The 26,637-nt window shown below is 44.2% G+C and overlaps 3 protein-coding genes across 3 annotated transcripts in view; 2 read left to right on the forward strand and 1 right to left on the reverse strand.

Annotated features, from left to right (window-relative positions):
• Positions 1–7,128, forward strand: part of LOC119383613 (dual specificity tyrosine-phosphorylation-regulated kinase 4) — a 321,020-nt gene extending 313,892 nt beyond the window's left edge. Inside the window, exon 13 of the mRNA XM_049412594.1 lies at positions 559–7,128. Coding sequence (XP_049268551.1) covers positions 559–668 — 110 coding nt within the window. The 3' untranslated portion in view covers positions 669–7,128. The remainder of the gene's footprint in view (positions 1–558) is intronic.
• A 5,285-nt stretch (positions 7,129–12,413) lies between these two features.
• On the reverse strand, positions 12,414–22,577 carry LOC119383614 (60S ribosomal protein L30). The gene is made up of 5 exons (XM_037651871.2): positions 22,519–22,577; positions 22,347–22,394; positions 21,591–21,736; positions 15,425–15,555; positions 12,414–12,480 (listed from the first exon to the last, which is right to left on the reverse strand). The coding sequence occupies exons 2-5, from the start codon at positions 22,365–22,367 to the stop codon at positions 12,440–12,442; spliced, it is 339 nt and encodes a 112-aa protein (XP_037507799.1). The 5' UTR covers positions 22,368–22,394; positions 22,519–22,577; the 3' UTR covers positions 12,414–12,439.
• Positions 22,578–22,725: 148 nt separating this feature from the next.
• The window catches only part of LOC119383615 (WD repeat-containing protein 35), a 65,029-nt gene continuing 61,117 nt past the window's right edge, over positions 22,726–26,637 (forward strand). Inside the window, exons 1-5 of the mRNA XM_037651872.2 lie at positions 22,726–22,885; positions 23,501–23,612; positions 24,715–24,789; positions 25,556–25,648; positions 25,737–25,838. Of these exons, the coding sequence (XP_037507800.1) occupies positions 22,862–22,885; positions 23,501–23,612; positions 24,715–24,789; positions 25,556–25,648; positions 25,737–25,838 (406 nt within the window). The 5' untranslated portion in view covers positions 22,726–22,861. The remainder of the gene's footprint in view (positions 22,886–23,500; positions 23,613–24,714; positions 24,790–25,555; positions 25,649–25,736; positions 25,839–26,637) is intronic.

Genomic DNA, 26,637 nt, shown 5'->3' on the forward strand with positions numbered 1-26,637 from the left:
AGGGACACTAAAATGAAACAATGAATCGGTTTAGATTGATAAATTTTACATTGGAAACACTAATGTTGTTAATTTCTCCATCACAGTCGTATTAATAGGGGAGAAAATCGAGGTCAAGGTTTCACTGTTAAATATCGTGCCGAAAGCTCCACATGTCATGGATTTCAAAGTGAATTTTTCGTATTTTGTCAACATTGGTTCAACGAAATTCGTTGAAACATGGTATGTTAAGTCTCTGGCCCCCTCAGAGGGCCATGTACTTAATTTTTACTGATTAGGAGCTACGTAAGCCTTAGTAGACGCCGTCAAAATCTATGACATCACGGTGATTAGCGCGGAAATTTCAAGGTGGTGTCGCCTACCGCATTTTCTTTTTGAGCATTTTCTAACTTACCAAGCGTTTTCTCATGGCAAGCATGGTAATTTTGGCATTGCGAAAGAGTACTTTACCAGTATGAGAAAAATCGTTTTTCTCTTTAGTGTCCCTTTAATGTACCAAGAAGACTTCGCAAGTTCCGTCATGCAAATCCTTCTGTGAATTTTTTTTTTCTTGTGTAGCGCTTCTGCCAAGTAGCTCTGGTAGCCACTGTGGTAGCATCAGCAACGGTCACAAGTTCCACGGTGATCCTCTCCAGGACTCCGGCACCTTCCTGCCACCCATCCTGTGACGCCAGCTTGACGTCCAGGCCAGATAGGCGAGCCACTTGCAAGCGGCCGGCTGCACACAGACTGAAGAGATCACTCCACCACCTGCTGCATTGTGAACAGCAAATATGCGCAAGATGTGTTTGCGATGGAAAGAGTACATCTCATTTGGCTGTTGGTCCACCGTATTGTTTGCAGCCTACCTATTCTTTTGTTTCGTTTATGCGCGATGTACGTGAATGCGACCTCTCGGTAAACCTTGATCGAACTCGCGTACCATCTGTACCACGTATATACACACCGAGAAACATGCACTTTTCTTTTGCTGCTAGCCATGCTTGTGGCATAACCACAACAGTAAAAAAAGAAAAAAGGGGGAAAAGTATGTGGAAGTGGCGCAATGCTCCCATGACAAATGCCCTCACCCGGTCAGAATACCTTCCATTCTCCTCGTGTAGATTCCTTCCTTTTTTTTTTTCGTGGTAAATGACATGAATTAATATCAATTATTCTGCTAGGCATTTGCATTCATCGACTCTCATAACCAATACAGCCGTTCTTGCATTGAATTGCCCTCACTTGCTATCGAGTGGCTCACCGAAAAGACACGGAATCCAACTTTTGTCCCCCTTGCTATATAATGCCCATGTTGGTTCCATGTTTGAAAAAAAATTATTGCCATTCTCTACGCAGTTTAGTGAAGTGCATATTTGGCCATTTTCTTCCCTTTTTATTTATTTTCATCTGTTTTGCAAGTGCGACCATGGCTTTAGAGGTAGTTATGTAAGGCTGTCAAGCCTGCAAAATAATCTCTCTTTGCTATCTGGCTTAATTCTTGAGCTTGACTGCACATTGTAACAATGGCAGGGTTGTGCATAGTGTATAATACGAGGCCTTGGATACGAGGCAATGAGCATCATTTCGGCAGCTCAACAGTGTATTTGATGCAAGAAGCTCTGTCGGACATATTGTCCCTACAACAGACTTTTGTCACTCAATGTGTGTACAATCGTGAGCTTTTCCTTTGCCTGACATTTTGAGTCTGATTGTGTGTATTTACTTGTCACGAACATGCATAGGCACTACACAACCCCTATCCTTTGGCAACAATCACCATAGACCCGAAACTCCTATAGTGGTCATACAGGTTTGTGGTATAAATGAAGAAAACATGTTAAGTATCGTGTTTTATGCTGCCTGAGATAGTTAGCATCTGAAAACCCCCACTTTTCAGCTTCAGGGTTGTAACAAGGTATCAGTAATGTAAATGTGGTCGCCGGGTAGACTCTTGTTCCAGAGCACATGACCGTATGGTTACCATTTATGGTTACCAATCGTGCTGTTTTGTAGAGCCTTGGCTTTTGTCGCAGTGCCAGTCATGTTCAAAATGTCCCATCACCAACGAACAGTCTGTCCGATTTACTGCAATTTAAATTAGTTACAGGTTGTGGCTTCGTACGTGACATTCGTGATACTAATCACTTCAAAGCAATTATTTCGCACTGACTCGTATCATTTCCAGCATTAAGCCTGCATTAACAAGATCGCCTTTGTACTCAACAGCATTTAGACACTGGTAGGTAGTTGGTTTTTGGGTTGGTTCATGTAACGCTGGAAATGTAAGACATTAAGACAGCGCTTGTGCAGAGAAACAATGTATGAAGGGTACAGAATGGTTGAGTTAGTTACAGCGGCCATACATAAGAAAGAAATGGAGTGTGCAGAGAAAGAGAAATGCACTAGGTGCACCCAGTTTGTGGCTCCTGTAGTTAACGAGAATGTGACAAATCTAAGCTTCAAGTACAGTGGCAAACAGTCACACTACACGCCAAGTTTTTTGAAACGTCGGTGCAACCACATATGCCGGACGCTGTGCAAGCACCGATGGTCTGGCCACGAGGCTAGTTGCATTACGTCTTGGATCGTACAATCATAAGCTCATTATAGCGCCGGTCTTGCTGAGTCACTTTCAGTATGTAAAGTCTGCGCATCGCACTGTAAAACTGCGACCTGTAAATAAATACTGCACACTCAAATTGAAAAGCAAAAGTGTGCGAAAAAAAGATGTGTTTTGCTTTTCTCGTTCAAGATGTGTATCGCTGGAGCACGTAGTCCAGTACGCACAGACTGCGGCTGACGTGAAATGAGAGGGGGAGCTGTGCTGTTGTGGCACTTCCCGGTTCACCTCGCGTTGTACAGCTGCACGTGGCGTCACACTACTGCAGAAGTCTTGTGTGAAATACGTACAGCTTTGTATTATAGTTGCCGTGTTGATCGCAGCGTCTTGTCATGTGTTCTGTACCAGTGTAATGGCAATGTTCTTTTGCTGTTGTCGCTTTACTTGTCCCATTTTGCAAAACTAGCTCCTGTGAACCTTCCATAAAGAAATGATATTCCATACAGGTCTTGAGCCAGTCCTCCCTCTTGTGTCGTCAGGTTGCAGAAGCCCATAGAATACAGCAATGCATTGTCAACATCAGGGACATTTGCTTCGTGTAACCAGAACTGCGGATGTGATAGCACGTGCCGCAGCCATTTACTACAAAAGAACATTCACGCATTTACAGTGTTGACGAGATCAGTAGCTCCAACGATAGTATTCAATCATGGACTATGCTATACCTAAGTCCTCGCTTCAGTCAGTTTGACGACTCTTTTTAAATAATTGTCCACTGCTCCATTGCATTGTGGACGAGGGTTGCAGCCTTTGCAAAGGGTCCAGGCAGGACACATGCATCTATACTTGTTAACAAGTGCATCCAAGAGTGATGAGTACAGATGCTGGGTGGCATACAATGCGACCATGAGAGAAAATGCACAATGAATCTCTACTGTATTTCTTGCACGCCCAGCTTTCGTTTCTTTTTCGCACCGAGTTGCAAGCAAGGTTGTGCTGTACAATAAGACAAGGCTATATACCGTGTGTTCCAGTTTCTGACTGAAATGACTCCGGTGTAACCGAACTCCTGGCAACGTAGGCTGGTAAGTGGCATAACGAAATGACGCTACCACAGACATGTCACCACGAAAGGAGCGAGGCCATTTGAATGTGTGCCGGTGCTTCGCCTTCGCTTTATCTCTCGGGTCAAAATAGGTTGCGGAACTTGTATAAAGGTGTCTAAGGTGATTTTTAGAAACATGATGTTGGAGGCTTCTGAGGCACCTCATGGTGAGGTGTCCTAGGCAAGGCTGAGAAAAAAAAAAAGCATATGCCAGTGTTCCAAAATAAAATTTGAACCACCGGAATCTCAAATTTTCATCAAGTAAAACTGTAAACGTGAGAGACTTTAATGCATTTACCATACACGAGTGGTGGCAGACATAAAATACTATAGCCCCCTTTGCAGAAAATGAAAGGACCAGACAGTGTATGTGTCACATCTGTGAGACTTTAGAATAGTTAGTAGTAACTGTACCTTTGCCGTCATGCCTTTTGCCAGTGGCCTGAAACCACTATTAATAGCGTACAAATAGCGTACAAATCTGCGCGGACGTTGGGGGCGATTGCCACTGGTGACTTTAAAGCTTTTAAAGCACCGTGCACGTCATGCTTGTCGCTTTCCTGCACTTTATTCTCATACAGAGGAGTAACCATACAAAAAAAAAAGTGAATGTATAATTGCCAGCATCAAATAAACAATATAAACAAGAAAAATGTGCCCAACATGTAGGATATGCGTACACATTACGTTTCTCGCAGTTATGCGCTAGTAAACGTTGGATGCTTTACACAGAGATAAAATGCCCTCCTGCAGCTTTGTGAATACCAATGCTTGTTTGTTTGCTTAATTTTCATGCATTGTCACCTTTTACTGCGTCGGGCATATCATGTACTACTAAACGGTTCCCTTTGAAAGCTAACTTGCCATTTCCTGATATGCTGAAGTCACGAAAACTAGGAACATTTGTTGTTAGAATATGCAAGCATGTAAACTTTGCCTTGTGCAGATTTGAATTTTTTAGGTTTGCATACATTGTGCCACATACATTGGCTCTTCTCTTAGAAAAGGTATCGGTAACACTACACAACACTCAGGCTTTTTTTGTGCATCTATTACTGTCAAACTGTGCAGAAAAATAAGTTATTTTATGTTAGGTTTAGTAGCACGAGAGCAGCTAAGGCTATGCTGCACCCAAAATAAGGAGAATAAGAAACAAAATGGGGGAAAGTTTGGTTTCGATAGGGTAACGAGAGTGAAAATCTTGCAGTACTTTGTTGTTCGGTTTTAACTTCACATTCTTTTCTGTTTTATTGATAACTGCTAACTGATAACTTTCTTGTTTTATTGATAATTTTTTTACGCATGGAAGAATGAGAGACAGCAAGATGAATTCTTGTTCTCATGAAATGTCTGAATTCCATCAACCTTCAAACTTCAGTCTCTTTCGCTGTGTTGCAGGTATGAAAGATGAGGTTGTTTTTTCACTGTTGTTTGCTCTGCGATTCGGTTGACTTAATTAAGAAAAATACTGAAAGGTTTTCATAATTAGAGCCTCTCTAAAAGACATAAGTCAACTTACCATTCACACTTAAATCGTTAAGATGAGTTTCTGCACTCTGATGTCAATCTAACATTTTTCCAATATGTTTGAGTGTTTCGTCTGCCTCCCCATGTCCCATTGTGTCGCGGTTACTCATTTTTGTTGTTGCTGCTGCTGTTGTTGTTAGAAGCAAAGAAATGCTATGCTTGTGACGCTGTTTTCTTGTGCAGTGATTAACTGTAACAACATTTATGACGAATCTTTGCTTGTGCAGTCTTAAGTCGCCTTTTCTCATAAATCATTCCCTACAGAAGTGGTAGAGAGGCTTGATGGGGTTGTTGGACAGCCTCTGCTTGGCTACTGTCACAGAGTTCAGGAAACCGTGGGATCTATTGCGATAGAGGACGCCAAGCGGTTGTGGGCAACGGTTTCCTTAAATGTTGGAGAATGAGCGGCTTGAAGATCCAGTTCCCTTCTTGTTTCCCAATGTCTAGCAAATCTAGTCGTGCTTCGTGATGCACACGCAATCGTGCTCCCTGCACGGTCAGTTACGTCCCCCGCGAGTGTCTAGTTTTTCCTCCTTCTGTATAGATTGTTCGGTCTGCGTAACCTTGTTTGTACGAGTGCCAGTGTACTCCGTTATGTCTTTTCTCTTTCACATACTGTCGGTCCAACTTTCGTGTTCACTGTCTTGCCCCCATCCCCCAACTTGTCCAGCTGCGTGTAGTGGCCAGTCAAGATTCTTGTGTACCTCGCTCGGAAGGCTTTTGGATATGAGAAATTTTCCACGTTAAAAGCGCTTGTTCAATAACTAATCTCTTCACACACACAGAAACGGCATGTGAATGTGGGAGCATCTCGCACACTCGCTTGCAGCAGCTCCTTCATAAAAGGAAATACGACACCGAATCGACATGCAGCCAACTCGAAATTCCCGCCAGGAATTTCATCATGTAACAATGATAATCTGCGTCAACTATAAGGGGCCCAATGCTTTTGTTATTGGCGTCGCAACGCTTACTGCCCATTTGACACGTGCGAAGGGATGGCACAGATTCATTTTTCGAATACAGGTGCCCCCTCTGTAAATGTGTTTATTTTCAGAGCTGTCCAGTATGGAGAGCTCTGAATGTGGCCTATTGTGGCTAAACACTGGCAATGGAAGCTGTTGCTTAGGAAATATGTACACTATTTGCATTTATAAATCACACTGCCTGCTGCCTAACCTCTCAAAGACAGCAGACGAGCTTAATTTGTCTCGCGCGTCTTCACAAAAAAAAAAAAAAAAGGAAGACTAATGATGAGCCCCGCTTGTCCAGTGCTTACTTGCTTTTCAGGTAGGGCTGAAGTCAATTTGAGCTCTGGTGTTGCTCAACGCATCATTCAAGTGGTGCATGTGTATTTTATGTTTGTCAGTGAAGAAAATGCATTCATATAGGACATACAACAGCATTAGCCTGCGTTGTCTATATGGTACATTCTGTTGAGCGCTTTTCTATTAATACAAATTGTTTAATTATAGAATTGCATTAGGTAATGTGAACACACTAACCAATATCAAGTATTACATATGGCAACCAGCAACTGTTTAGGCTCGCAGTGTTCAGCAGCTCTTTATTAATAATCTGTCAAATAACCGACACTGGAACAATACGTGACGAGCCAATGCCGTCTTCAAAGCCGCCCTCCGCAGAGAGCTCTGGTCATATCACTCGCTTTTCTTCGCATGTTCCTTCCCTTACATTGTGACTTGGTGTGTATACTATTTATGGTGTCTACTTCCATACATTTACTTAAATCGTGCAAGAGCGCACATGGTTTCTGGTGAACGCTAAATCTGTTGAGTGATGTCATGGGTGCCTTTGACAAGAGAGAGAGTGGAAGTGATAACAAATGAAATATAAACACAAGAATCCATGAAGCGCAGTTGACATGTGATTGGACTGCAAATGAAATCAATGTGCAAATAAAACATTGGTTTTGCTCTCTGGTCTGAAATAAGTGTTTCACTTTTTCCTCTCTTCTGTTTTTGACTCCGCGCCCAGATTATTGTGCAGAGATGGAAGTTGTCACTCTGCGATAGAAACAAGCAAACTTTCATCACATAAATATTTAAAAACTGGCTCTCATGCAAAAATTATATGGAGCAACAATCTGCAGCAACACTTAACCCTTTGCGGTTCATTGTCGGGCCCCTCTCGACAATGCACCACGGCCGCAGCAGGTCCATTGTCGGGCGCTGCTGGACAAACTCTTATGTGGTTGATTCATGCACATGTTTTCTCACTGCATTATGTGCCATCTCTAAGACAGTATGTAAACTTATTTTACTTGAGCTTTGCTTTTTTTTTTGTTGGGGGGACCAGAACTGGACAAAAGGTGGGTAAAGGTTTCGGACTGCAAAGGGTTAACAAGTGACATTACCTGTTCAACATGAAAGCAATGCCCTTCACCGAAGGAGTGTGTCCAGTCTCAGCGAGCTTTCCATAACAGCACATCTGCAGGTCGACACACCAGCCATGGGATCACCACAGTAGTGGCACAACATACACTCTCATTTGTCTCATTGCCAGCAGTAATGCGCACTCCTGGACCCAGCCTATGAGGAGTTTACTTTGCAAGAGCACTTTGACTTGGGCGAACTGGTTTGTACTTGGATACTATATGCAGCGCAATAGACGAAGGCAGGAGACGCATAGACATAAATGAGCAATCGTCTGTCTATAAGTCTCCTGTCTTGGTGCATATCAATTACTTTTCAAGGCTTTGGTGCCACGTCAGCATATCTGCCAACATAGGGACCTCGAAAATCAAGAGACTTGCAAATATGGGGGGGAGACAAAAATAAATGCACACATTTCCATTTCTTTCTTCTCTGGGCCGCAGTAACGTCATACACAGCTCTGGATGATTGCAGTCAATGCTTTCAGACGCCGGTGATCATACCAGTGCTCAAAATTATAGCATGTTTGTGTAATTACAAGTGTGCGCAGGGCAAGAATACGCTATCTTAGCACGCTTCACCGTGTAACATTGCAAGGAACTATGCATGTGCTGATATCGCGAGCTCCTCGTCAAGATGAACATAACATGCTCAACTGTAAGTAACCAAGGCTACACACAAATGCACAGACCTCCCCTCCCTTTACTTCAGTGGTTCGAGTCCCACGACAAACTGTTGTGGTTCCTCAAGGCCAGAAAATCTTTAGAAACACCGTGACGTTATCCTTATTTTCATTTCAGGTGGGGTTAGGGTTGTTTATCTGGAGAGTTAGCAGGTATGCATCAGTGCTGAAATTGCACAACTTTGCAGTTGTCCATTGGTTTGTTTGTGATCGTCAAGGTCACAACATTGATGTTGGGGTCAGCTGATCGAAAACCTTCTCGTGGAATTTCGCAATGCATAAAAATGCTCACAGCATCTCCATATTACTAAAGAATTAGGGCAGCTTTGCATTGGTGGTGCCCATAGGTCGGCAAAAAAATTGGAGCTCCTCAACAAATATATTTTGCTCCGAGGGCTCACTTTCACTCACCAAAGTTTTCCTCAACCGGACTCAGACTCGCTAAACTTTTTCTCAACCGGACTCACTCAGACTCAAACTCGCCAACATATTACTCAGCCGGACTCATTCAGACTCAGACTCACGGCTTCACCTGAGTCTGAGTGAGTAGACTCATGAGTCCATTGGTGTAAAATTAGAATTTTTCGATCTTGGTGTCAATGCTCTTAAATGCCAATGTCCGACATAATTGGTGCGCTACGATGCGCCTTTTGATCTTGTACCTTCAAATACGAGTTTGCAGTGGTTGCAATCCAGTACGGACATTCTTATGAAATACACGACTCACACGAGATATTTTTATCAAGAACTTCCCCTGAAAGAGTTTGCTGGGGGAGGTCATGGCACCCCTTCCTCTAACTCACGCCGCTGATCAATAAAAATTGAGGAGGCACATGAATGCTAGTGTGCTGAGAAATGTGTGAATAATCTTAAGTACAAACGCAAGCCGACGTAAGGCTGGTAACGCAGAAGATGATTAGACATGACCATAAGTCTGCAAAAAAAAAAAAAGGTGGAGCTCACTCGGACTCACTCAAGAAATATATCTTGAGCTTAGGACTCACTAATATATTCAACTGAACTCACTCGGACTTTGACTCAATAAAATTTTCTTCAACCCGACTCACTTGGACTCAAACTCACCATCTGGCTCACTCAGACTCACGGCTCTTGCTCTCCTTTTTTTGTAACATCTCTCTTCTATCATCTTTTATCCCCCTTACCCCTTCCCCCAGCACAGGGTAGCCAGCCGGTCCAAGAACTGACTAACCTCCCTGTCTTTCCGCTTGTTTCTTCTTTCCTTCCTTCCGATCTGAGTGAGTCTCCTCACGAGTGAGTTTAACAACCGGAGCTGGGCGGCCTTCCTTAGCATACCAGCCAAGCCTAGCTTAGATCAGGAGTGGATCCACGTGCCAACTTTTGGTGAGTAGAGGATGAGTAGAGCTAGAGGGCAGGGACAAGATTCTCATTCCCTTTTGAGCAGTGGCAGCCGAAGCAACCTGACAGAGGAGGAGGACAACAGGTACTGAAGGGAGAGGGGCTGACACAGGCTTTGGGGGGGGGGGGGGGAGGTGTTCGCCCTTACCACCCCCCCTCTGAATCCGCCACTGGCCTAGATATACACTCAAACCTCATTATAACAGTCACATCTGACACGAAAATAACTTTGTTAGATCAGAAAATTTGTTATAAACAATTATTTGTAACACTGTATCTATGACAAGACTATTCTTCATTTACTTCGTTATAACCGATAGTTCGTTATATCGAGGATTGAGTGTAGCTACATGAGCATATAGAGAGTTAAGCCTAGAAAACTCAAGTTGAGCCTCTGTCTGCTTCTCTCTCACCCACAGCAACGCAATCATATGGTTCCCATAAATGCTTGTTCAGCTACCATGCCTGGTTAGCCGACTGGTTGCGATTCTTCTTTTCCTCCTCCCCACTTCGCTGAGCAGTTTTCGCTCAACTCTAGTGTTTCTTCTCCTTGCCTCAGCACTCCTAGTTCTACCAGGCCTTGCTTCCTCCCACCCCAGGCTCTAACCTCCTTCACTCTGCTCTCTCCCTGCAATGTCACTTTCCCTTGCACCTGGTGTACTCGGTAGTAGGGCTTGCCAAATCTCTGTGGCTCATACCCACCCAAGTTTTTGCAGATGCCACAGCACTTACCTCGAGCATAAATGGCTCCGCCTTTAAAAGTTGTTTCAACCATTTTTCCGCAAGGCCACAATGGCAGCATTTGATAAAGCAGGTAATCTGCTGCCTAATTTACACGTGCTTTGGATTGGTCAGTTTTGTTGCCATTGGTATCGATTATCACTGATGCTGTGTCAACGCAGCAGGTAGAAGAGATTTTGAGGACTGAAAAATTACATTTAAAAAATTTTCAAAAACAGCTGCGGGTACAGATATGCATTTCAGACAGTAGGCTTTCCATCGTCAAGAAAAGGGGAGAGCTTGAAAATCGATTGGCAGTCTCTTCAAGGGGCTCTGCATAACCTTTTGAACAGTCTAAAAGAACTGCCAATCACTTGCCAAGGCTCCTGTGGACATTATACCACTGCATACACCAGGGCAGGCAATTTTCAATTTCGCTTCAAAGGCAGCTAGAAATCGCTCTCACACTTCTTGGCAAACACCACCATCAAATAGAGATAAAGGGAATTATGTGCATATTGGCTTATTTCATGATTATGATAAAAACCTCAGTAACACTTCTGTTCATTTTAAGTTTAAGAAATTGTAGGCAGCTCCGTTCGAAGTGCAATGCACGTCCTGTCAATGTTTTTTTTTTTGGTGTATTTCGTCATGCCCATACCCCGGGATTGGCTCGATACTGGCATTTTGTTTGTGTTTCTCTGGCTGTCACCATGGCATCTTCCTTACATTGTTGCCGTTTGGCTGCTGTGTCCCGTTTTCCTAGTAGGGTTGAGTAATCGACGTAGTTCTTCTGCTTGCTTAGCCCCGACAGCGGGATGTGCTCTCTGGAGAGTTGGCAGTCGTTCTTGGTGAGCCTCCTTAGCAGTGTCCATGGCCGAGTTGTACCCCCAGGTTAAGAAAGAAAAAGAAAGCGGGGGAGCCCCTACCACCTGAAGGTACAACGGGTTTAGCCAATTGTAAAAATAAAAGGAGGGCGGGAAAGACCCTCCGCCAGCCTGCGCCTTCCTACTGGCTGCTGCGTGGGAGCACCCCTAACGGCAAAACCCTCCAAAACTTTACAAATGTGATGGTCTAGCCATAGAGTTTCGTAAAATTAACTAGAGGGGACTCTGGCGCTGCGATCGTTCAGCCACCATGGGAATGATGGGTAGTACACGGATTTGCCTAGTCTTCGTACCTTCGGGCTTCGAAAGCACTTGTCGCTTTGTTTACTGCTGTGCTTTGGTTTTCTTTCGCATAAAAGAATAGACCGTTGTGAACTTCGTGACCAGGTTTAAATCGGTGAGCCTAAAGAAGTTAAAGTGGTGAAGTGAAACTACTCACTTTTGCTGAACTTTGTTTTGCGACAAAGCGGATGCAGGCGACGCGAAGCCAAAGGGAGCCGAGAGAAAGAAGCTTAGACAAATCTCTGTACTACCCATTATTCCCATGCTGGCTGAAGCGCCATGTGTTGCAGCTCCCATAGACACTAGCGCCAGAGTTCCCTCTAGTAAGTATAGTATGAAACTCTATGGGTCTAGCGGCATAGCTCGGCAGCTGTATTGCTTGGAACTGCGTGACCATGGATGGAAGCCGTTCGCCTTCGGTCTAAAGTGCATTGCACTTAATAATACGTATGACCACGTCTTCAAAAACATCTAGAAAGTATCACACGTAGCTCTGCTTATACCAGATGGACTCGTAAAATTGTTGTGGCAAGAGATTCCAAAGGCAATAAACTATGCGCACTTTCGTGATTACTTAAAAAGAGTTGCAGGGCCACTTTAATACATGCCTCTGCAAAAAGAAAGAAAGAAAGAAAGAAAGAAGCAGTGCTCCTGCTGGTTGAAGTGGTCACGAGACGATTGCAGCGGTATCATCTAGCTGGAGAGGCACACCTCGCAATTGCATTTAGGCCTACAAGAAGTATTAAAGTGAAATCCAGTTTTACATCTGGAACCCAATGCACAAGGTATTTCTAGAATGCCATACCCATGCCATACCCCTTAAAATGCCATACCCATTAAATATGCCATACCCATTAAAATACCCCATGGAGAATAACCAGCCAGTGGGCCACAGTTTTCTATTAACAGTTTTAATTAAGTTCACTGCTCGGAAGGCATGCTCCTGATGATGTCGGAATCTCCTGCAACAGAGAAAGAAAAAAAACTGACATAAACCCCCCAAACTTCTAATAATAATTTTACACTATTGCACTTTTTGGACGTGAAAATGTAGTTCCAACACTGAGCACCACAGAAACGAGCTTCTACACGCTTTGCATGCACGTGCCCACTGGAGCTTTTGTTTGTGGCTCGCAAAAAGAACACCTTACTGGAGAAAAATACCCATTAATTGCTTTTCCTTTTGCTGATCAAAAGTGCCGACTAACAAGCCCAGAGGACTCCGTCTCAATTTCACTATCCATCATAATGCCTGTATGGAAACCATGCTGTTTATGCATTAATTGTACTCATGACCTCATGAATATGGCTCCAGCAGCGATAAGTCGCCTCAGTCATTGCACAGAAGTACGAGATCCACTAACAGCATGCAACTGTTGCACCAGCATCTCTGTGGTTGTCTAAGCAGACTCCAAACACTGTTTAGCACAGGAATGAACAATGAAATCAAGACAGGAATGATTTATGATTATGACTGTACTATACACTACACTAGAGAACGCACATACTCGGACATCTTGTATAATGTCCTAGAATCTTGTGTAATGACGAATAGGCAGCCGAGTGTTCCACCAATCAGGGCATGTTACTGGGGTGTAAACGCGCATTTGCTTAAATTTGCCCATGCTTGAAAAAGTTAGTTGTCTGCAGACCTGCAGTGCAGATATAACGCCGGGGAGGAAAAAAAGAAAAAAAAAAGAAAGAATGCCCTTGTGTAAAGTTGCTAACTTTGTGGACCCTCCCATTTATGCAAACTTTCCTGCAGAACCACACTACACAAAAACTACGTTGAATGGCCATTAAAATTCCACACACTTTTCCAGTTCTCAGGCGCGTGCACGATGCTGAAAACGGTAGTGACGGCGTAATGGCACTCAAATGTTGCACACGAATGCTGTTGTTTCATTGACATGGCACCAAACAACAACTTTGATCATCCGCGGCAACTAGACGAAGGCAGCTAGGCCCAGTCAGGCTAAGCCTGTGGGTTTGCAGCTTGGCATGCTGTAACGGGAAGCTTGCCCAAGACAGCAGGGGCGTAGGAGAGGTAGCACTCATGAGCTCGACCAAGTGCAGCATGCATGGAAAAGTTTTGGTTTGCAGTTGTGAAAACAGCAGTGACAACTATCCAGTAAAAGTCTGCCAAGCTTCTAAGTCCGCCTGCTGGTGGCAAATGTGAAAATTTGATCGCACCTTAAAAGCATTGTCATTAGTGGGGGAATCATTGCCACACACACAATATCTGCCCTCTACGATGATGTATTTTCTCGCATGTAACTCGCACCCCTCACTTAAACTCTACAAGAAAAAAAAAAAAAAAAAAAAAGCATCTAACCCCTGCATACAGTCCGCACGCCCACTTTTTAAGCACTTTTCGCTTTCTGGTGCGGGTTATATGCAAGAAAATACAGTAGCCATTTTTCCGGATAGAAAACCGAAGAGCTCAACAGCGGTAGCATGCACTTGATGCTGACGCAGGTGCCCGTTTGGTGCAGAGCGAGTGCGCTACAAGTGCCCGGAGCAATGGCTCCTCTGTGGCCTAGGCCAACTGCTCCCCCTCCTCACACTGCCCACCCGCATTGCACTGCATATAGTTAAACCCCGCTACAACGAAATTGACGGTGCACGGAAAATTTTTCGTTGAAACGAGCATTTCGTTGTAGTGAAATCGAAAAAAATATACCTGACCTGTGCTAGTAGAAGAGAGAAACTTATTTCCAAGATTCAAAAAGTGTCGGCTACTTCCTTTGTTTCGCCAGCAACGCCATGACACGATTTTTATATATGCATAGCGACGCCAGGTTGAAAAAAGCACGCTGAAACAACGGCTTCCCCAAACGAACCAAACCCTCTGGCACGGGCACACAACATAAACTGCACAGTTGCACTAATACGCTAACACTAGCTATTTGCCGACAAGGTATCCGACAACGCCGAGATGCAGGCGCGCTATCGCGGCGCAATGACTTACGCTTTATTCTATGCTATTCTTATCGTCCACCACTCGCGACTGGCTGATCCTGTTGATAACACGGAAGAATTGTTGCTCCGACCCCCATTCGCACTGCCCAAGCGTGAAAAGCATGAAAAGCATTGGAAAGGCATTGGAAAAGGAATCGTTCAGCGATCGCACCCCAGTATGGACTGAGCTTTGGCTTTTGATTGTCTACGACTAAGAAGCAATTCAAGCCAGTTGCAAAAGCAGGGCAGTCTGATCGCCGTCGCTATCAAGCAATGGCGGCCCCCATGCTTAGTCAACAGCAGTGATTTCTGGCGGTGCCAACATGCAATTTAGAGCTTGTAGATGTATTTTTATGTTCTAAATGCACTGTTGACGAGGAACCGAGAATTTTTCGTTGTACAAAAAATTTTGTTGAAGCAGCGTTCGTTGTAATGAATTTCGACTGTACTATAGTAATCACTTTTCACGCACAAATATTACTGCTATATTAATATTAATGCCATTGTGACACTAAAAGACTGGAGATTGAAGAGAGGCAGGGGCAGAGGGGAGGGCCAACCGCCATGGTGGGTGCTCTTTTTATCAGAGGCAAGCCACACCAGCACGCTCATGTGCATACAAAAACAAGCATAGAAGGGACAACATGGACACAGCATGCATGCATTCATATCACCCACGACGAGTGCAGAAACTGTTCGTATAAACCCAAATTGTAATGAATTCTATGCAAAGTAGTTCACCCGGAACATTATAAAAATCGGCATCATCCAAAAATCCAGATTAACTGTAGTTGTATCAAGATTTTACTATTTAGTAATGTAGTCAAAAAACAATGAAAGTGCCAGTTCTGTGAGAAACTGTAATGCAAATTGTGTTGAGCAGATATCCACAATTTCCATGGAGGTAACCGAAGGACACACACACAAAGGGAGAATGAGTTTCACCTGGATCGGTGATGCTGAGACAGCAGACCCGGTAGTACTTTCCGCACGCTGTGCCCAACTCAATGTTGTTCCCCGTGTAGTGGTGGACACCAGTCTTGGCCAGCATGGCGTAGTACTCAATCTCACTCTTCCTGCAATAAGTTAAAATAAATCACCATCAAGGAGAGGCACCAATTTTGCAGGAAATAAAAGTCGAGAGCCTGACCTTAAGAAATCCACCCTTCCAACAGGTAAAACTGGCTTCCCTGTGGTTTTCTCAGTGAAATATGCACAGATGCTAACATGGAGGAAGGAATACTAAGGAGAGGCCCTATCGTATTTCAATGCATTGCGAAAAGTGTGGCGGAAGTGACGTCAGATTTATGGGGCAAACAAACTGGTACGGGGCAAACAAAACAGCAGACGCCTCGCGACGTGCTCTCCGCGGTGGTTAGCTTTTGCGCAGATTTGTAGTCCCGGCGTAAACTTGGCACGTATTGTGCGGTTCGCACGCAGTAAAATGTTGCAAGCAGACGTTTACCAGGCTATTTGTGCGTGGCAGGCCCGAGCGCTGCGTGCTGAAATTCTTCATAGCGTTTTTGTGCAACAGTACAGAATACCGGTACGTGCCGTGATCAAAAACGTTCAGCCACTGCATCACCGTATTCGAACTCACCTAGCAGTGACTTACGGGTTCTGCTGGGCGTTAGGCCTCCCCTTTCTCGTAGCCCGTTTTTCCGATCTGTTGCCGGATTAGCGGTTCTTTGTTCGTGTATATGGAGTGAGCGTAGTAGCTATTCGGTGCAACGGATGTAACTTCACGTCGAAAAGAGGACACCGCTGTATTGTATACACAATCGTGCACGCAAAGTTTGTAATTCCAGTACGCACACAACAAGCACGCAGCAAGCGCACACCGCACAATACATACATCACGTAGTCCGATAATAACAACATAAGTTTATTGCCCTTCCGCTGAACGACACAGCCTCTAAAAACGTACGATGCCTTCGGCGCATGTTATGTACGGCGTGTCAGATGCCAAAAACAAAAGTTCACGTGTGTTCCGAGTTGACACAATGAGTAAGAAGCAACAAAGCGCCCACCCGAGAGCTTCGCATGCAAATACCATGCATTAGTGATTAGCAATGAAGCGAACGTGTACGTACACATGAAAAGTGACACCCGATACTTTCCGCAGTGCACGTGATTTGCACCGGGTATACGCAACCATTACAACAGCTGGGCATTGCGTAGCTTTCCTAAAGAACTCACACAAGGAGCAGCATGCGTGAATCAACTGCGCCGCAGCCGCAGCGCCGCTTCACGGCGGCGGGGAAAAAATAAATAAAAATAAATAAATTGCTCGTATCGCGCATGCGCTTGCAAACGACACGATGAAAATCGCGAAATGTTTCGAGGCTCCTTCGCTAGGAGGCGATGCGGGTGTTTGTGATGTGGAGGCTTCACGAATGTGACGTCAGGGCCTCTCCTTATTTTTCCTTCCTCCATGGATGCTAAGCACATACTATAGCACAGATGCTCATAGAAGGTAGAGTTAAAAAAAGGACTGTAGGGAGGGAGTCATGAAATCACTTGCAGAAACATTCCAAACATGGTATAGTTTGAAATGGTCCTTATAAAGGTAACAAAAAGACAAGCTCAGTGCAATGAGCGAGAGGTGTGTGTACGAAGCATCAATAAGACAAGACATTAGCAGAAAACTATGATCAGGCTCTGCCGTGTATGCTGGATGCAAAAAAAAAAGAGAGAGAGAGAGAGACATCTGGAGAACAAAAAATCAGAGAAACGGGTAATTGTTGAGTATTTCAACAACGCAGTGCTGATGCTGCTATCCAGTGTGTGGGCTCGTCTTTCTTGCCTGCCGCATGTTCCGAAGTGCCCACACATGCCATTACATTCAGCAGAAGTATACACGCGAAACACCATACAAATTGCCAAGGCCCAAGGCTTTTTAAAAGCGCAGTGGTTTTGTATGCCCGGCTTCCAATAGCACTGCAACCACTGTGTCATCACTAACACAAACTTCCACAATGCAAGACAGTTGTTCTGACAGACATCTGGTGATGAATTGCATGGATGTCTAGTGCAAGGATGCTTTTGATACAGTGACTACACATAGCTGATGAACAGCCAACCTGATAAGGTCCCCATCCTAGAGAAACTAGCATTGCAGAAAATTAGCACATTATTCCAGCTCTGTACCCATTTACAACAGCACAACATCGAACAACACAGACACAAGAGAGTTTCAGTTTATCCACAATCCTGTCGTTTACAGTTTACCAAAGGCGTAAACATGAATGGCCAGACCAATGGCACCGAACCCAGCGAAAAACAGAATGACCATTGAAGTAACGAGTGTATTCTACCACACCACTGGCATCAATTTTCAAACGCAGTGTCAAATCGAATGCGATGCCATTTGTGTTTTTCTTCTTGCCGACAAGAATACTGAAACATGTGAGATGAAGTGCCAAAAGATGTCGCCATCACTGTACGATGTGAACTGTGTGTGTGCCGACAATGGTAGTTTGAGTGACCACGCCTCCTATTTTCAAATGATATGCAACATTTTATGTAATTTTGTCTATCCACCCCTTTTCATGAGTTCAAAGTATGCAGCTACCTGTCACAAAGGAAATAGCCACTAAATCAGCACGGTATTAACCCTGTAATGCCCAAGAGGCGTTCCGCCTTCAGAAAAATTCTGAAACAACACTCAGCATAATTACTCTTCTTGTAGAGTTCATTTTAAGAAAAAAAAGGGTGAAATTTTATTTTGGATCATAACTTAATTACCCTTAAGTAAAATTAATTAATTTCATTAAATGAATAACTCAGTGTAACTTCATTATAACATGTTAAATATGCAATAATGGCTTTTCCATGAAGCTTTGACGGGCTTATTACCTCTTTTGAGGCATTATTTTTAATGTATCATATATGATACACTGGGTTTTACAGGGTTAAAGGGGCCCTCCAACACTATTCAACCCCCCATTTTTTACTTGCGGGTTGCGTATACTGATGGCTGGGGATAATTTTAGCATAAGTTTAAGCACCGATATCAAATTATTTAGTATTTTAATCACGCGTTGAAGTCGCTACATCGCTGCTGACCGCATCAGCGTGTAGTGGCGCTTGCCAGAACTATTGCGGGCGGAAATGACGAAGATGGGCGCTGGCCTATGATTGGATAAATGTAACGTTAGAAGTAATAACGGCGTTGCATCAAAGTTGAGATTACTATTGTGTTTCGTTTTTCTTTTCTGTGCTTTTTCAATGAACTCCAAATAGCCGCCGTCGCAACAAAAAATATCACTACAACCACAAAGTACGACAGAGGCGCCGGTTGCCATTTCGCCTCTGGTTGCTCTGGCTTTCTTTTTTTTTTTTTTTGCCTGCGCCGGTCGGATGTCCATATGAAACGCTTGCCCCTCTTCCTTCTTTTTGCGTCTGTACGTTTGCGAGCTGCCTCTTTCCGCATGTGCGGTAGGCTCATGATTGTTGTTGAAACGGTGCAAGTAATCCTCTTCGTTGAATTGTTGTCGCTGCACACTTGTAACTCGTCTCGGGCTGCTCACCGAACAACCCGCGTACGGGCGACCGTGTTTACCGCTCCACAAACTCCCTTCTCAGAATGAGAAGAGGGAATGACATGGAATGTCGTTGTAAGGAACAGCAGACAAAGCCTCCCCAGCCTCGCTACGAAGCAGTAGCGCCCGCTCAAGTTCTGACAAGTCAGGAGGAACCACGTTTGTTACTATGGCAACGACGTCAACAATAGGCACCGTGCATACGTTAGGAGCCGCCACAGTCGCGCGCGGCCTCCAGCGCCACAGCGGCCACGGCAGCAAACTTGACGGGATATGGGAGCAGACGACGCAAGCGGCAGCAAGCCTCTGCGCCGTGCTCTGCTGCTTCGCTCGACGCGTTTTCGTTTCCGTTCGCTTTCAAAAGACGTTAAATTGTTAGCAGCTGCCACAGACCCTTGATGTTAGAGGGTATACTTCTTTTCGCCAGACCTCGTGCACCCTCAGGCGATCGCGGCAGCATAAAATGCATGAGGAGGGGAAGACGACACGGAGGCTACGGGCTCGTTGAGCGAAACTGCGCGCCGCTTCGTTCACTAAACGATCACAGCTTGTCACCCTCAGGCTAACGTGGCAGCAGACTTGGCGGCTGCTTGAAAGAGACGACAACACCGGCGATTGCATTGCATTCACTGCGCCGACTTCAACCAGTGCAGCCGAGCGGTCGTCACAGCGGCTGTTAGCTAGCCATGGCACTGCAAAGCGTGTCAATTATTATTACATTTGGGTTCAGAGAGCTACGTGCTATAGATGGTTTCTTCCGAGGAGCTAATCTAAATAAGGGCAGAGAGCTTCTCGATCGAAGCGAGGCTGGCGAGGCATGTTCACGGCTTCGTGGAAGAGACGTTACACGGCGGATCGTCAGTCACGGGGAAGTGCGCACCACAGATGCGAATGAACGCGCCGGGAAGATCCTTGAAAATCAAGGTATGTCGCTTAAGTTTGCTTTTTCTTAGTTACAGGTCATGTAATGTTTTCTTATCACTTAAAGCAGGGACATCCGTGCGGCCAACTCGGAGTGCCGTGCCGGAGTCGCAGGAAAGTATCAAACCGCCGCGGCAGTTCCATTGTGCCTGAATAAAATTACTTGCGCATCGAGGACAAGTAAACCGCGATAATGGGGCTTTCCTTTAATTAAAAACGTCTACCCGAAACACTCAACTGTGACAATCACAAAAAAAAAAAAAAAAGAAAAAAAAAGTGAGCGAGTTTTTTTTTTCTCTCCTTTCGTCAGCTTCATTGCAAATAATCTGGAGGAACTTCTGCCTCTGCAGTTACGGCAAACAGCATCGACGTCGAGCACGTGCTGAGGTTTTTCGGCAGTACTGAGTGCACTTTGACGTGCTCCGGGCAGAGGCCAGCGACGCGGCATCGCAGTCCCACCTCATGCTCCTTCCTGCCTCTACTCAAACGCTGTGCTTGTTTGTTTTGAAACGGATTATTTGCTCATTTTTATGTAGGCTCTCAGGCAAGCTGCTGAGTATATGCAAGCAGTATGTCGAAGTGCCACACCAGGAAGTGGCCGAACTGTCAGCACGCATGTTATTAAACAGAAATGCTTCGGCAAATGAGCGTTTCTGCATAATTACTGCGACAAAGGTGTGAAGTAATACCTTTTGACACTTCGTCTTGGCAATGAGTCTGCTCTGCGATGTACATTTAGTGCACTTATTTAGGTCGGCACATTTTTTTTTTCTTTTTTGTATCTCTAAGGCGCACAGGGTAATTGACATTGCTAGGCAAACGTGCAGATTGCGTATGGTCTCTGATAGGAAACCAGTAAAATCGCGTACCTGGAGAATTTCTGTGGGTGTTACTGCACCCAACAACGCAGCAATTATTCTTAGAGTTTGGCATAACCGACACAAAACGAATAGCCCGCGAGAAGGCCGCGCGCCGTCATCGCGGAACCGTTGAGCGAGCAGGGCGAGCGGGTGAGAGTATCCCGTCAAGTCTGCGCTTGTTGCCGCTAGGGGAGCCTTCATTGGCGGCAGAGTTACGTCTGCACGGAGCCTATACTACAATACGTTGGAAAGGAGAAGCAACAATGGTGTGCGAGCTTCCCCTACGTAAGAGCTTTCAGCCCATTTCATTGGAGCGCCATCCGACGTCACAGCAGAGAGTGAAATGTGGTCACGTGACCCCGCGAAAATCGAGTTGAGGGCAGGCATTTTTTTTTCTTGTATTTTGAATTTTCTAAATTGAATAACTTCGTACTGCGTGCCGCTATCGCTGCCGTTCTTGCTGCACTAGTTCGTCCGTACTTCAGTCTACGCAATCCACGAGTAAAGAATGGGGGGTTGAAGAGTGTTAGAGGGCCCCTTTAAGAAAATGCCACTGTGTATACCAAACACACTAAAAAAACTGTCAACATGTACAGCAAAACATTCAAATCTTTTTTTTACAGTGTGAACATTGATCCAAACTGTTCTGACACCACGCAAGTTACATTTTACCAGTATCCTAGCTCTCCCCACTTATGCAATGTAAAGAAAAAGTCACTACACCCAGCCGCAAGAACTGTCGCACACATCACGAAATACTGCAGAGTGGTTGCTGCCATGCCTCACCTGAGAGGAGGGGTGTTGTTGGCGATGATGATCAGCTTCGCCTTGCCTTGCCGCAACGTCTTGATGGTCTGCTTGTGGCCCAAGACGTACTTGCCAGACTTCATCACGAGGGCTAGCCTGGAGTTGATGCTCTCCAGAGCCTTTTTCTGCAGTGGCAAAGGAGACATTCGGTGAGCTTTTCTCGTAGCTACAACGAGCTAATAGACTCACTGCTCATACATCTCGGTACCTTTTCGCCATCCTGGTGCTGACATTTAAGGATAGTTAATTAAGCAGCATGACACGAAACTCGGCAAACGCAATTTATACTCACAGAAACGCACAGCTGCATACCCTTCACACAAGCGAGTCGAAAGTGCACAGCAGAGCTTGTCGGCTCAGCTTGAAAATTACGACGTGCCATACAGCACCAGCACCGTCAAGGACCCAAAAGAGTGGCGCGTTTTCGATGCGGTGGTCTATTCATCACGCTAGATTTTTTTTTATTATTGATTAAAGTCTGGCAAAAAAAAAAAAAACGGTGCTTTAAAAAAACTGGCCGTCGTTGAATGATACGCCGGCTCATTATTGGCAAGTTTGCAAGGCTGCGGTTTCCGGCGCCAACACGAAACCGGCTATTACACAGCTGCGTTTTAAACTCTCGTCATGCAACGTAACACTTTTCACTGACGATATTGCCGAAAACACAGGGCGGACAAACGTACGGAACAAGGCGATGGCAAGGCACACACAGCATGGAGTTAGGTTTAAGCTCACCTGTTTCTTTTGAGCGACCATTGTGAAGCCGCGCGTGGGTTCGCTAATCTGCAACAGAAATATCGTAGATGAGACGCTAATTGGACGTTTTATGAGACGGCACGTGCTATTCAGCAAAGAAATAACGCTGAAACAGTCACGCAAATGGGACAACGAGATCGCCGATACTTACACCACGTTGCTGAAGCGGACTAAAAGACCCGGATAAGAACTCTCAAACCCAAAAACAGTCGTTTCATATCTTTAAATGTAAAAATTTTCAAAAATTTATTGAGCTCCTAGCACATAAGTTTTGTGAGAGTGTTTCGTGTTTTTTGATGAACTGTAATTTGCAGTTTTTTTTTATATAACTTAAACAGCTTGCGTTCGAGAGTAGCGTGTAGCGTCGCCATGGCAGCTGTTTGTGCTTCTTTCTGTTGTGATGCGCTGTTGCTTTGATCGGGCTGGTTTTAATGACTACTTTCGCCCGATCGCTCTGAAAACGAACACCCTCAGCGCTGCACAAGGCGATCATCATGTTCATTTACTTGAGCAAGAAGGTGAGCTGGCGCGATCGACGCTTTTTTTTCCCACGGTCTCAGTTCACGCTCAGGTGAATGACACCTGTTGTTTGACAGTAGCTTGCGCGCAGCGTACGGTGCCACATACAATAGAAACCGAGGCGCTGTGCTTTCAGAAGAAGCACTGTTACGCGGTCATCCTACTTGCGATATGCGCTGAACGCTATTCGAACTGTGCCCAGTTTGTTCCAGTTTAGACACTCCGAACGTGCGAAAGTATGTTAACACGACTCCGTGCATAACGAATCACCCGCGAATGAAGGGAGTCAGGTTGTGTGCCAGCTCTGTAAGGTTTCGAAGAGTTCTGGCGGGTCAAATTTGGGGCGCTGAAACACGCGCACGAGCAATCCCCCCCTTTTTTCCCCTTCAGAAATATTAAACATTGGTTCACAGACGTGCACCATACGCGCTTCATATTCTAGCGTACCGATGTAGCATTAAAAAAAAAGTTTCTAACCGTAAATACACCTGATGCTCCGAGAGAATATTTAGCGCAGCTTGCTACTCGGTTATTTATCGCTCGTTCAACAAATGGAAAAGTCAGCGTTATAGGATATTGGTGATCGTTGAGGTGATCTTTTTCGCTTTTTTCAGATTGCCATCCCCAACAACACAAGAATTCAGTGTTTAGCGTGGAACAGAGAACATGGTTACATAGCTTGTGGCGGCGACAACGGCCTCCTAAAGGTGCTGAAGTTAGAAACAGGTAACTAAGGATACTGATTATTTATTTCTTTTTTTTTATACTCTTTTGAATGAGCTTTCTGATTATTGTTCACACGTCCGCACACTTTTGCTGCACTTTTGTAACTACCTCATTCATGTAATCATAGGAGGTCCCCCTGTCAGTTTCTCCGAAACTTTGGGACCTCCTGCTGTAGTGTGCTAACCATGCAACTCAACTGAACTGTTTTAATAAACTTGAGTTTACTTGACTTAATCGTACACAAATTCGCGCCCGTCACCATCTGATCATCGCCACACCTATTTTGACGTCTTGGAAAAACAAATCTCAGTTTGGTTTCACATATGTTCATGCTTGTTCTGCAAGATGAGACCTGTTGCAAGCTGCTAGGTATGGACTTCAATCCTGACGCTACTGCTTATAACTTTGTCTGAATTAAATAAAAAAATATCAGTACCAGTTTCAACCAGTATATTCTGGTAGGCGCACACTGCAGTGAAAACAAACAATTGTATCGCATCATCATTTCGGAACACAATATTTGCTCAAGTTGATGCTTCATGCCAAGTTAAACATATTTCTATCTCAGTTTTAGCAGTGATACTTTAAAATTTCAAATACAATGACAAATGAATTGATACGTATTTGGTATGGCCGAGTCGTAAAAATCAATTTACAGTGATCAGAGATTATGTCTTGCAGCTTTTGTTGTGCGTAGACAAAAACATTTACTGTTCTGTCTGGAGAGTTGAAGTAGTTTTCTATCACGTCAACAGACAGTAGTAAGTGATAGTGATAGAACTGTATGAGGGGCCAAAAGTTACATGTATGGCTTAAAATTATTTGACAAATGCATTTAATTTCTGGCAAATACTTAAGAGAAGTTCTAGCAGACATGGTTAGTGGTTAATGTTTTGCTGTACTGACGTAAATTACCAGGATGAAAAGACTTTGGGCCTTGGTATTGAAGAATTTTAGTATATTGTGACCTACCACTGTTATGTTCTTAGAGCACTTGACAGATGTAATTTATAGACTGGTTCACATTTTGTTTTGCATTGTTTTACATGCATGGCTCATGCTTGCTTGAGTAATAAGTTGTGGTGTGTGTGGTAACGTTTAGAAAAAGATGGAAAAGTCCGGGGCCTTGCAGCACCGAGCAACCTGTCAATGAACCAGACACTTGAGGGACATAGTGGTAAGTTAAAAGTATTTATTATCCACTGCCTATTTTGCTGGGTCTTTTTTTATCACTTTTCCTGTTACTGTGCTTTTGCAGAGGCATCAGTTACGGGGGGGTGACAAGAGCTGGGCTTGCCCCTCCCCCCACCCCCCACCGCTTCCTCCTGTGCTGCATGCCTTAGCAGCCTTAAATAGCGGCTTTGTTTGAACCTTACATCAACAAATTTCCAAAATTTGATCACAGCAGTGACAGATTTATTTTGTGTACCTCAATTTCAATGCACAGTTAGTCCGGCTTGATTCCACTTACCACCTTCCATTCAGTTCAAAGTGCAAAATTATGATCCATTTCACTGTTGTTTGCATCAACAACACCCAACACCAGGTCGATCACCATTTTTTATATTTATAGCGCAGTCGACGGATGCATTGTTTTGCTTGATTACCACCTCGTCATCACAGCTTCCTGTGTGCCGCTCTCGTCAATGAATTTAGAACACTCCTTGTCCGCCCTGCGATTCATGATGGGAAGCAAAGTGTGGCCTCTCAGATTGGGAGCGTGGCATGAGAACCAATCACTGGCACCACAATCTCAGAGACCACATGTGGCTCGAGGATCTTTCAGTTGCAGTTATTCGGGACCAAATCTGTCATTTGGGCAGAAAGGAAGCACTGAATGAAATTTCTGGATGCATTATTGATCAATAAAATTGAACTTCACTTTCATTTTCTTTAAGATTCTACTAATAAAGGATGAGTAATGATTGCTAATTACATTTCAGGAGTTGTACAGGTTGTGGCTTGGAACTCACACTTTCAGAAGCTAACGTCTAGCGATCAGAATGGGCTCATCATAGTATGGATGCTCTATAAAGGTCTGACTAAATATTAATGCATTCTGTTATGAATCACGTTTATCACATTTCATCACGTTTATTTCAACTTTTCCTTTCTAATACCTAGGGTCATGGTATGAAGAAATGATTAACAACAGAAACAAGTCCCTTGTTCGGGGCATGGCATGGAATGCTGATGGTCAGAAAATCTGCATTGTCTACGATGATGGTAATGCATTTCTGTGTGTTACTGATGCCATCAAACCTGTTGCTAGCCGTTCTTTTATGTAATTTGTGTTGGTTATTGCTCACGCTGTCAGAGATGAGTTGCTAGCTTTTGTTGAAAGTATGCCGTTTTTGTATGAATCGAAAGCCTGAAATGTTGAAATATTTAGTCGTGCTTGATATTTGGGTACAGCTTGACAGACTATGTATGAGTATGAGGATATGAAAGCTTAGTTGCTAAATCGGTTAGCAGGCATGCGGAAGGATGATTATTCTGTCGGGATGTTTTGAGTGTGTCACATTTTAAATACACACCAATAGACCCCAATAGATTGTACTAGGAATGAAGTGATGAAAGATTCAGTGATTTAAACACTGACAATGAACATCTCATTCTTATCATATCTCATTGAAGTTTCATACATTAATTTCTGGATATTAGGATTCAAGGCCATCATTTATGTGAGCAAATAGAGTGAGTGTGTTTTTTAGCACAGGAGTTTTATGTTATTGCTCGTTTTTTACACACCTCTTCTAAAGTGTGATATGAAACCCAACATCATTGATGTCCGTTGCCGGTTGTGAAAAACAAAAATTTACAATGCTGAAACCTGTGTGCGTGTGAGTGTTGCAAGAGTAAAATGCCCCTTGCCAATGCATCATAGATGCGAAGCTGTGTGCATCTTCAAGTATAGACTGCTTTGTTTCAGCCGTACTCCTTTTTTCCCTCTCTTCATATGCACGTCAAATCAGAAAAAGCAACACCTTTAATTTTTAAAGAGCCTACTTATTGTTTTTATTTT

The sequence above is a fragment of the Rhipicephalus sanguineus genome, chromosome 2, assembly GCF_013339695.2.
Source record: "Rhipicephalus sanguineus isolate Rsan-2018 chromosome 2, BIME_Rsan_1.4, whole genome shotgun sequence".
Lineage (NCBI taxonomy): Eukaryota > Metazoa > Arthropoda > Arachnida > Ixodida > Ixodidae > Rhipicephalus > Rhipicephalus sanguineus.